This window comes from Bradysia coprophila, unplaced genomic scaffold (genome assembly GCF_014529535.1).
Source record: "Bradysia coprophila strain Holo2 unplaced genomic scaffold, BU_Bcop_v1 contig_358, whole genome shotgun sequence".
Lineage (NCBI taxonomy): Eukaryota > Metazoa > Arthropoda > Insecta > Diptera > Sciaridae > Bradysia > Bradysia coprophila.
In genome coordinates this window covers 6,895,925-6,907,323 of record NW_023503616.1, presented here as the reverse complement: position 1 = coordinate 6,907,323, position 11,399 = coordinate 6,895,925, and the positions used below count along the sequence as shown (strand labels likewise).

The following is an 11,399-nucleotide window of genomic DNA, read 5'->3' as shown; positions in this document are numbered from 1 at the left end:
TTAAGAGGCATCGATGATTTGCTGAAAAGTATACATTTGGGTGATTTTTAAATACTGTCTTTTGGTGATATATTTCCACCAAAATTATCATTTTTCAAGTATGTACGACCGCAATAACGACCACGAATGTGTTAGCTTTCAACATAAAATAGATTTGGTTGTAGCAGTTTGACCAACCCTGAGAAAACTGAGCAGTTTATGAAAATTTCGGTACACTGGTCACTTTTTTCAGAACTGGTCAAGTGACTACAACCAAATCTACTTTCTGTTGAAAGCTAATACATTCGTGGTCGTTATTCACGCCGGTAGTGCGGTCGAAATTCAAAATGGAAAGTGCGGAGGTCTTTCTAACGTAGCGTCATTTTCATACAATGAAGCGTTGAAATGTATTTTTCGGTTCACTTTTTCATCGAATCGTTCACTTAAAATTCAAATTTTAGGCACACTTACGGCGTGAATTGCGGTCGTGTGTTTTGAAAAAAGGATTCTGATGAAAAGATACCATCAAAAAGGCAGCACGAGATACAGACCCTGGAAAGAGGCGAATTTCTTGCTTACATATTGAATAAAAATGAAACTCGTGTGATTACGGCCCTCGCTTCGCTCTGGCCGCAAAGTTCACACTCGTCCAAACTTTAATTTTTTTCTTATCATCGATATAAAGATATTACACACACAAAATTTTGGAATGAATCCTAGAATATTACTCCAGTATATTCCATTAACGAGCTTAACCCAAAAATGTCTTTCTTAGTGGGATAATTGTCTTTTTTGGACCATTAAGAATTACTCAACTAATAACACGATAATATCACGGGACGATACAAAAAATTCTTTTAGGAATATTTCTGAGATCCCCCGACCGTCATAGCCCAACTTTGAACTTATCATTGGGAATGGAATTCCCGTCGAATAAAAAAAGTTTTTGAAATCCGTTGAGGATCACGTCAAGCTATCGTGTTATCTAGGAACGAGACAAAAATTCTTTTGAAAATATCTCTAAGATCACCAGCCCGTTACGACCCATCTTCGAACGTAGCCTTCGTAATTTTATTCCCTGTCGATTAAAAAAAAGTTTTTGGAAATCCGTTGAGGATTACGTCAAGTTATCGTGGTTATTAAGGAACGAGACAAAAATTCTTTTGGGAATATCTCTAAGATCACCAGCCCGTTACGACCCATCTTCAACTTAGCCTCAGCAATTTAATTCCCGTCGATTAAAAAAAAAGTTTTTGGAAATTTGTCGAAAACTACTCGAGTTATCGTGGAATCAAGCGACCAGACAAAAATTCTCTTGAGAATATCTCTAAATCACCCGTCCGTTATAACCCATCTTCGAACTTAACCTGAGGAATTTAATTCCCCGTCAAATAAAAAAAAGTTTTTGGAAATCCGTCGAAAACTACTCGAGTTATCGTGGAATCAAGGGACGAGACAAAAATTCTTTTGGGAATATCTCTAAGAACACCCGACCGTAATAGCCCATCTTCGAACTTAACCTGAAGAATTTAATTCCCCGTCGATTAAAAAAAAGTTTTTGAAAATCCGTTGAAAATTACTCAAGTTATCGTGTAATCAACGAATCATCAAAGTGTGACAAACATTTTCTGTATTTAAGGTTTTTGGTCATACATTCATGCATTTTCAATCATAGTAGTGATCATTGTGTGACAAACATTTTAGGGTGTTTATCATCCGTAAGACCCATGACTTTCAGTCAAGGGAATAAAGTGAAAAACTCGACGGTTTCGTATGCCAAATAGTAAAAGCAGCTACGGACAATCCTTAAAAAAGGAATAGTACATTACTTACCAATGGAACCAACTCTGGAAATGGCACTTCTTTTGTGAAAGAAAATGGCACCGAATCATCTACCGATCGAGGCATAGCCGAGGTCGGTAAACACACAAGAAGTGCCATTTCCACCAGTTGTTCCTTTGCCAAGTAAGAAGGTATCTGATTCAGAAACTTGAGGTAACGTTTCACTACCGTGAAGTGCAGTTAACTTTACCTCACGTTTTTGAGTAAAACAAAATGTTCCAAACAAAAAAGGAATCTACTATTACCTTCAAAAGGACGGAACCGTATTTTTTTTGAAAATACCAATTTCCGTTCCAGTATGTTAACTTTTATTATTTTTGACAAGTATGATAGCAACTCTTGCATTTGGCTAGAACATATAAAACCTCGCTTTCACTCATCAAAATAACTTTTTGTGCCTTATGATCATAATTCGACGTTTTTCGTAACTGCACATACGATGGAAAAGTTCGATCAAAGTACTGCTCGACATATGTGCGTCCTTAAATTGTGTTTTTCCTATTTTTCTTAGCGAATCGAGTTCGCTAAAAAAAGCTAGGAACAACGTTTTGTTTATAGTTTGTCGGAAATGAGCGACGAAGTCGCGATATTTCGACACTAGATAAACAACGTAACTTTGTCGGCCGGTAAACAAAGCCAACAATGGAATTTCATATATATTTTCGGCCGCAATCGAGTGTACCAAGTAAAAGTGAAATTGTTGTAAAGTGATTTCTTTGTTATTGTTTGTGTGTTCCCTCTCATTATGATCATTACTGCAAAAAAAAACGTAGTTCGTAACTCGCGATGAAAGCAGAACTTTTCCGGAGACGCCTCGTTAGGGCAAGCTTACTACTAGTCCTGAATTCCACTTTTCATCACTCGTAACGAAAAATACTATTTCTCATGGTGATGTTACTAACTTCTCTAATTTCCAATTTCTATTTTAGACATAAAGCAGCAATTTGTAGATCGAAAGAAGGGTTTACAGCAGTGACTAATTATAATGTCATTCTGTGAACGTATTCATTTTCTCCTAATGCCACATAATTTCTCACTATAATTGGAACATTATCAAGGAGATTCGATCTAATCAAATAATCTTTCGGCTCAGTAAAATAAAAGCAAACCGGGATCCAATAATTACCATCCAAATATGCATACAACACAATTCATGTCCCCACACATAGTACACAAAATACAAGAAAACTTGAAATAATTGCGGGACGCCAGATAAAACCACCCGAAATCTCTAATATGGCTGGATTCCAAATAGGTGTTTGTGCACGGATTTGTAATTGTTGTTGTTGCTGTTGATGTTTGCACGAAATAAAGCGTTTTGCTAATTTAGCATCTGTTAATATAAGATACTTTTGGTGGGGACTAATTTAACCCCATATTATGCAATATATGTATACCACACTCATTCGCTGGCTGGGTTGAAAGCTTTTCGTTTTTCTGGCACTAGAAATATTCCGGAGTGAAGCCAATTCTAATTTTAGATGATAATTTGACTATTTAACAACAAACATTTATTTTATTTCGGTGCAATCTTGTTGTTTTATCGCTTTTTCCACGTCCAATCAGTGGGTTGTTGGTTTTTGTAATATGCTTCTAAAAGCCGCTCTATAGCAGTCCCTTTAACTGCACTCGTGTTGTTCAAAGTGTGGAAATAAAATATTTTTTAAACAGAACTTACAATCTACAATGAGACTCAAATGCTGGCCAGTCATAACACAACACTTAAAAATTTCTGCTCATTTCATTCCTTAACTAGCAATATTTGTTTGAAAGCTTTTCATATTTATCTTAAAACGTTCCTTAGTCTCAATGTATCCATTTTACTGATAAAAGACCAGAGCATTTTCATATTCTACACATTTACTGTTTACAGTTTTGTTTCGCCTTCGATTCATTTTCATTTATCATTATAACTCAATCAAAATTATCAATTCCATCCCACACATTGTGTACTGTGTGGTGTGAATTTGATATGTGTGAATTATTCAAAATTCCATATTTCAATTTCAACCCAAATAATGGATATTTGTTCTCTATATCTGCGGATAGTGTGCAGTATATTGTAATTTTGTACAGTAGTGTTGAATACGACGTCCAATAAATAGATTTATCATTGTGCCATTACATTCCCTGGAAAGTCGTATTTTCTGGAACAGAAGCATAGTCAAGTCGGACTGAAACCGAACCGAATCGTAAAACAAGATCTGCTTAAGCCTCTTGAATTGCTCATCTTGAACGCATCGCAGTCTAACAAATTTAAGTTTTTTTTTATGGTTTTTATACTCGAGGATTCCTTTTTTAATTTTTTTTTAAATATTTTTATTGTCGGAGAAAGCATTAAAACTCCGAATATAATTATCCTCCGAACACAATAACTATATCAAAAATGTTGGTTATCCGAATGATTTCTGAATTAAATTTAAAAAAAAACTTCCGAATGATGCGACAACAAATGTGATATTAATTTTGAGAAGTTTCGTTGTTATTTAATATTATATTAATTCACCATTTTATCCATACATTTTCCCAACTCATGCTTAAATTATACCTTTTCGTTAATTCCAGCAATTCCAACGCCTCAATAACTTCACTCTAGTGAAAATATTCATGAAATGTAATAACATTGAAGTTAAGATAGAGCACTGACATTAGTAATTTTATGACGAAATGTAATAGAAGCATCGATTTACCGAATTTCCTTATTTGACTAAAGGACTTTTCTTCGAAAGATCATTCAAATTTTGTTGTCATTTCTAGAAATTTACATTTGCGAGAAATACAATCACAAAGATCAGGACTCACAAATTGTTTTTGTGATTCAAAACAATGGAATGAAATAGTAAATGAAACTATGAAACTGAGCTAAATGAAAAATTCTGAAGATTCTTCCAAAAACAAATTACTTCATTAAAATAACCAATGTAAAAGGACGAAATGAAAAACATGTAGAAACAACAAGCTTATCGCAAAACAGTCGGTAAATCTGTTACTTCATTTTGATAATGATCGATAGCCAGAATTTATCGCACGATATAAAATAGGCATGTAATTAAAGTGATAGCTATTTAATAAGAAATGATCACAAGAAAATAGGAAATGATCACTAGAAAAAGAGAAATGATCACAATTTTTTTATGATAGCAATAAAAATAGAATTTGATCACCAAAAAATAAGAATTTGATCACTAAATATATGCAATTTTACCACTAACATATGATCGTCTCGAAATAAGAAATGATCTACAATTATACGAATTTGATTACAAAAAATAAAGAAATGATCGTGCAAAATAAAAAATTTGATTGCAAGAAATAAGGATATGCTATCTATTATTCTGTTTGATTATTAGACGATGCAAGAGAAAAAAAAATTAACACCTAAGTTACCAACACCGTTCCGGCGCCCGGCTCGCATTGCGGCCCTCCGCTTCGCTACGGGGCAATGGGCCGGATCGCTCCGCGTGTTAAAACGCTTTTTATGTGCAATGAATTACACAGACTAATTATTAGACGATGCGAGAGAGAAAAAATTAACTCCTAAGTTACCAACACCGTTCCGGCGCCCGGCTCGCATTGCGGCCCTCCGCTTCGCTCCGGGGCAATGGGCCGGATCGCTCGGCGTGTTAAAACGCTTTTTATGTGTATTCGTTCGGACTTTTAGTGATCAAATTCTTTACTTTTAGTGATCAAATTCTTTATTTTTAGTGATCAAATTCTTTATTTTTAGTGATCACATTTGATTTAGCGGGTGGTAGGTACTACTTGTGATCACTTCTTATTTTAGGTTGATAGAATCTTATTTCGAAGTGTTATATTTGAAAAACTGGTTGTGATCACATTCTTATTTTCCTGCAATCATTTTAATTTTCAAGTGATCAATTCTTATTTTAGATTTATCGCTTTTATTTCTTCCCTATAAAATAAGGCACTTAAAGAGAGCTTAGAAATTAAAAAATGGTTCTACAGTGGTGACCATCGACTCCGGACTATTTATATGTTCAGTATTATACTTCCATCTAGCAACTTTAATCTGTTATACCAGAGAGAGAGAGAGAGAGAGAGAAAGATGATAATTATGTCAAATAATTATAATTATCAATGGTTAACATAATTATCGATGGGTTATATTGATAGCCTATAGTGTTTGTAACACGCCAAGATACTGCAACCGAATGAACCACCTTTCATTTCTTTCCATCAATATAAGACTGTACTATTTGGCAAAATAAATGATGATTATGAAAAACCAAATACAACATAATAGAGAGAAGGATGATTATTTATTGTCTATTTACTAATTTTCAAAATAATGTACGAATAAATGCACCCGTAAAATTTCATAAATACAATTTTAAATCCAACGTCAATCTCGTCTATCACGTTGCGGCTATATATCGCTACACATATAAATATTTACAACCGTATGCGTACACGATAATGGTTAATACCTCCTAAATCTAGTACACTTTTTCTGCCAAGTCATTAATGATATTTACTGAATGTAATAGATTATTTTTTGGGGAGGGAGCCTCAGATTAAGAGGTTTACGCATTTAAGATAATTTCTCTTTTCAAAGTAGATCCACAAAGATATATTTAATGTTTGAATGTACATAATGCATAACACCATCCGAGAAATGTTCTGACACATAGAGTTGTAAGGGAAGTTATGGTGCTTTTCGCTTGTTTTGCCATTGTGGGGTAGAGAGTATAAGTTATACATATTTCCAGGGATCATTTTACTAGGTTGTAAGGTCTGGTATAACGTCTGTGGAAACTATACATAGATATTCGAGTTATTTAACCCTTTTATATGAGTTATATCGTCATTACACCTCGCCCATAATACGAATTATATGTAAATGTGTACATAGATTGCGCAAATGGTGTCGCAATTCTAATCTCTATTCAAATGTAACTATTATGACATGCAAATTCTGGGACATTGAAAATGACCTGTTTTTGTGAAGAATTTGTGAACAAATTTTAAAGGTAGACAGTTTTCCGACACTGTGTTAGAAGGAACTTTCAAAGTTTCGCTTTAAACCAGGATATTTATTCAATTTGATTAAGGTGAAGATATCAATGTCGGGGAAACATATTACAAATCGTCAGCAAAGTGTATTTTCACATAGCAATTTTTCTATCGTTCTTGAAAAAAGTTATAACGATAATACGTTCAGATTAAATTTTATTACGGCGTCTGGTGATCAGTCAACTTCCTCTAAAACAAAACTGAAAAACAAAGTTTGGTTAACACAACTTTTTTTTGTGGTTTAATTTTCCTCCCCAACTAAAAATGCAGAAGTTGTTAACAAACCATATGTTACCTCGGAAAGTTTGTGGAACTATCTTTTACTTGTATATATTTATAAATGTGTATGTGCATGCAATTCTATTATTTAAAAAAAAAAATGTTGAAATTAAAGTGCTGAATTTATGTTTTGCAGTTTGTAATTTAGTTAAGTTTTTTTTTCTCTTCTAGAGCTCAGCAGAAACGTGAAAAATGAGAAGACGACGAAGGACTTCATCAACTCTTAACTGCGTACGTATTTTTGCACTCTAGGTAATAAACTCTTTAATAGATAATCTTTGTCAAGGATATTTTAATGAATATATATATAGAGACATTATAATGTTAACCTAGCTACATGACACGCTCGAAATGGTTAATCTTTGTAAAGATTTTATTTTCAATTTTGCAGATTTTTTTAACCTTTTTCGAAAGCGATTACTGAAACTTTTCTTGTGAATTCGTGAAGTTGGGAAGATTATTAAAAATGGGAAATTTGATTATTACGATAGTGTGAAAAAGAGAATCTGTTTCAATTTTTGAAAATCTTAGCGCTTGAAAAAACAGTACGAATCTCGTAAGTTACCAACGTAAAAGAAATTTTAAAAAATGGGATGTTTTGTTTGTTGAGAGTTTGTTTCCATTGTGATCAACAACACTAAGATACAAAATAATATTACTTTCAATTTCTTTTTAGTTTCAGTAAGTGAAAAAATATCTTTCATCATGAGTTCGTCATGGCAATGAATTTTTTAATTAATTTTTATAAAAAATATAGAAACAATTTTCACTGGTTTATAAGCTAAATCTGGTTTACTGGTTTCACTGGTTCACTGGTTTATAGCAAAACCAAACTTTTATTAAAACAGGCTCGCGGTCTATTGTTAATGTCTTTAAAAACTTCGTAAAAGGAACTCAATTTCGTAGTTATGATTAGTCTTATTCGATGCGATGCTTTATATTTGTAAGAGGGAATGCAACTGCACTAAATTTTGAAATGTTGTTTTCTTAGCACTAGCACCGGTTACGAGCTTGTAACAAAATTTTCTTGTGAAAAATCATAGTGATATCATAGATCAATCATAGATAGTCTAAGTTTTTTTCTTCGTCACATCGGCTGCGTTCAATATCAATTAATAAAATGTTAATAATATAGCTTCAAAAACTGTTTGAACTACGCTTGTTAAAGTCAAGATGACTTTATTCGTATCTTGAAAAGAGTGCTGATAAAAAGTGGTTGACAGTGTGCTTTCGAAAACAATATCATTAACAACACAGACTGCATTTTCTTTTCTTTTTTCTTAAAGCTTTTAGTGATAGCTTTCTTACACAGCAGTCTTTCGAAAAGTAACTTTTCTTGTATATAGAAAGGAATATCATCTACAAAATATCATATTCGTGTATTTCATACATTTTAAGTGTGACTCTATTTTGCCATATACAACACAAAAAAATGAATATAAAATGTGCAGATAGAAGAAAAACATTTTTCCACTAAAACACGAAGATTGTGGCACCATTTTTAAGTGATAAAGTCAAAGAAAAAATACGAAACTAATGGCCACACATAAATTTTATTAAAAACTTTATGTAATTAATTTCTGAATGTAATTTAACCAAATGTATTCCATTTCTGCTTTTGTGGCTTTTGGAGTCACTTTATTGAGCAACTTTGTTTATTTATTTCGGAAGAACATTCTCCCAGTAACGACCTGTGAAATTTCCAGGTGGATTATACTCTACCACAACAAATAAACGGCCATCTTTAGAATAAGCTGCTGCAACACCAATTTCTTTTGACCTTTTCCAAATCAATTGTGTAAAATGCCCAGTTTCACCCTTTCCGTTTCCTGACATTTTCTTCCAATCCCAGTATTTAATCTCATCATACCATGCTTTAACAGCATCGGTACTAGCGCTGGGTCTGTCTCCTGTACACGAATATATATTTTCACCGAATTCATATGTGCTGTAATATATTTTCTCATCTTTTGCTAGCTTGTTGGCCCAACCCTGTGCAATTTTACTTAATTCAAGGCTTAGTTTCAATGGAGGCGCATGATGCATTGCTCGGAGCCTATTATGTTCATCCAAACAGTGTTTCTTGAATTCTTTGCTCGTCGTAATGGCCACTTTAGCAGCCATGGATTGTGAAGCGTTATAACCGAACTCATATGGATTTCCCTTAATTGCTCTCTGTCCGGTGTTACTTGAATAACCAGCTGGTGTTGTTTCGGTTTGTTTTTTGACCTTCGTGACAGTAGAACCGTCTGTTGGAAAGACTTTCATAATTAATAATCATGTCGTAGTTGAAACGTTTCCAATCAAATTAATTCGATAAGGTGAGTAACCTGAATATTTTTTGATATTTGTTGTTGTAGTGATTGTTAATATAGATCCATCCGCATTGGCCTTGGTATCGGTTTTTGTGAACACGTCGTTACTCTGAAGTGTTGGTGCCATACCACCAATATATTTATTTCACAAAATCAATTCAAAATCTTGAAAAATTTACGGAAAATTTGACTAAAAAAATAAATTTAATAAAAAAAAATCGACAGGCTACTTCGAGAATCAAGCACAGTTTCGACATTTTTACAATTTTCCATTCATATAAATTAGGGAATAGGGAACATCCGAAAATTCGTTTTCCTACTTTTTACTAGTAAGATTACGTACTTACTCGGAGATATTTTAAATAGACGCGTATCTCTTTTTATATCTTCAATTCCACACAAAACTACAAATTATTTTATTCCATGAATATATTTTTAAGTACTTTCAACATAAATAGTGTTGTAAAATCTATTACTTCATTATTAACTTTAACAAACATCATAAATTTTTGTCGTCGCTGTCGATAACAGATGTAATAGTCGTCCACAAGAGGGTACTATAAATTTTACAGCTCAAAACGTTGTATCTCGAATGCATTTCTAATTCACTAAGCTCAATGCGGACAATGGTTGGCACCATTTTTAAGTGATAAAATCAAAGAAGAAACACGGAACTTAATGGCCTGACATAAAAATTATTGAAAACACGAAATTATTCCTTTTAGCTCCTGAAGTCGTGATTATCTATTTATTTCGGAAGAACGTTCTCCTGGTAACAACCTACATAATTTCCTGGTGGATTATACTCCACCACAACGAACAAGTGCCCATCTTTCGAATAAGCTGCTGCAACACCAATTTCTTTCGACCTCTTCCAAATCAATTGCGTAAAATGACCAATTTGACCCTCTCCGTTTCCCGCCATTTTATTCCAATCCCAATATTTGATCTCATCATACCATGATTTAACCGCATAGTATCCAGGTTTGTCTACTGTAGACCAAAAAAAGATTTTCGCCAAAATCAGTTTCGCTGTGATACATTTTCTCATCTTTAGCGAGCTGGTTTGCCCAGGCCTGTGCGATTTTACTTAACTTATTGTTCAGTTTCAATGGAGGCGCATGATGCATTGCACGAAACTTATTGTGTTCATCCAAACATTGTTGTATAAATTCGTTTGAAGTTGTAACAACCGCTTTGGGAGCAGTGGATTTTGAGACGTCATAGCCGAACTCATATGGATTTGCTTTAATCGCTTTCACTCCGGTATGGCTTGTATGAACAGCTGGAGTTATCTCCTTTTGTGTTTTGATCCTCTGTCGAGTTGTACCGTCTGTTAGGGAAGAACTTTTATGCCTTACAATCATGTCGTGGTTGAAAACTTTTGAATCTAATTAATTCGATAAGTTAACCTGTAAATTTTGTGGTTGTTGTTATCGTAATGGTTTTTAATATAGATCCATCCGCTTGGACCTCTGTTACAGTATTTGTAGAAATGTCGGTGCTCTGAAGTGTAGGCGCCATATCAATTTTTTATTGAGCAAAATTCAAAATCTTACAAAACTACTAATTAAAAACGAAAAATTTGAGTAAAACTGCCGAAGAAAACCTTAAAATTTTGATTAATATATAACTAGACAGACTACTTCGAAAGCAATCATTTGGTAAAAATTAAATTCAGAATTCAGAAGAATTAATTTCAGAATACCAAAACGCAGAATGATAAATATGGAGCATATTTAATGGATAAATGTTGTACTAATGTTGCATTAGTGTTCTATTAACGTTACATTAATGTAGACTTAAGTTGCGAAAGTGTTGCATTTTTGTGGATGAGTGATGTAAGATTGTTGCACACGGCATGCATTATTGTTACATCAGTGATGTACATTGTTGGACACATTAAGTATGGTTGAAGCATCCAAAATGCAACAAATATTCGACATTTAT

General features: G+C 33.5%; 2 protein-coding genes and 1 long non-coding RNA gene across 3 annotated transcripts; all 3 read right to left on the bottom strand.

The window, feature by feature from the left end:
- Positions 1-476: 476 nt before the first annotated feature.
- On the bottom strand, positions 477-2,594 carry LOC119081241. The gene is made up of 3 exons (XR_005088469.1): positions 2,420-2,594; positions 2,061-2,066; positions 477-487 (listed from the first exon to the last, which is right to left on the bottom strand). It is a non-coding gene; the product is annotated as an uncharacterized LOC119081241 (long non-coding RNA).
- A 6,125-nt stretch (positions 2,595-8,719) lies between these two features.
- LOC119081208 (Golgi-associated plant pathogenesis-related protein 1-like) lies at positions 8,720-9,634 on the bottom strand. Its single transcript, XM_037189926.1, has 2 exons — positions 9,465-9,634; positions 8,720-9,383 (listed from the first exon to the last, which is right to left on the bottom strand). Exons 1-2 carry the CDS (start codon positions 9,574-9,576, stop codon positions 8,794-8,796), a joined length of 702 nt encoding a protein of 233 aa, XP_037045821.1. The 5' UTR covers positions 9,577-9,634; the 3' UTR covers positions 8,720-8,793.
- A 780-nt stretch (positions 9,635-10,414) lies between these two features.
- On the bottom strand, positions 10,415-11,029 carry LOC119081604. The gene is made up of 2 exons (XM_037190638.1): positions 10,862-11,029; positions 10,415-10,782 (listed from the first exon to the last, which is right to left on the bottom strand). The coding sequence occupies exons 1-2, from the start codon at positions 10,971-10,973 to the stop codon at positions 10,415-10,417; spliced, it is 480 nt and encodes a 159-aa protein (XP_037046533.1). The 5' UTR covers positions 10,974-11,029.
- Positions 11,030-11,399: the final 370 nt, after the last annotated feature.

Bases quoted from the DNA above. Each gene is read 5' to 3' on its own strand.
- LOC119081208 (XM_037189926.1), bottom strand. From the start codon at position 9,576: ATGGCACCAACACTTCAGAGTAACGACGTGTTCACAAAAACCGATACC. The intron at 9,384-9,464 runs GTTACTCACCTT...TCTTTCCAACAG, and splicing joins AAATATCAAAAAATATTCAG to ACGGTTCTACTGTCACGAAG.
- LOC119081604 (XM_037190638.1), bottom strand. From the start codon at position 10,973: ATGGCGCCTACACTTCAGAGCACCGACATTTCTACAAATACTGTAACA. The intron at 10,783-10,861 runs GTTAACTTATCG...CTTCCCTAACAG, and splicing joins AACAACCACAAAATTTACAG to ACGGTACAACTCGACAGAGG.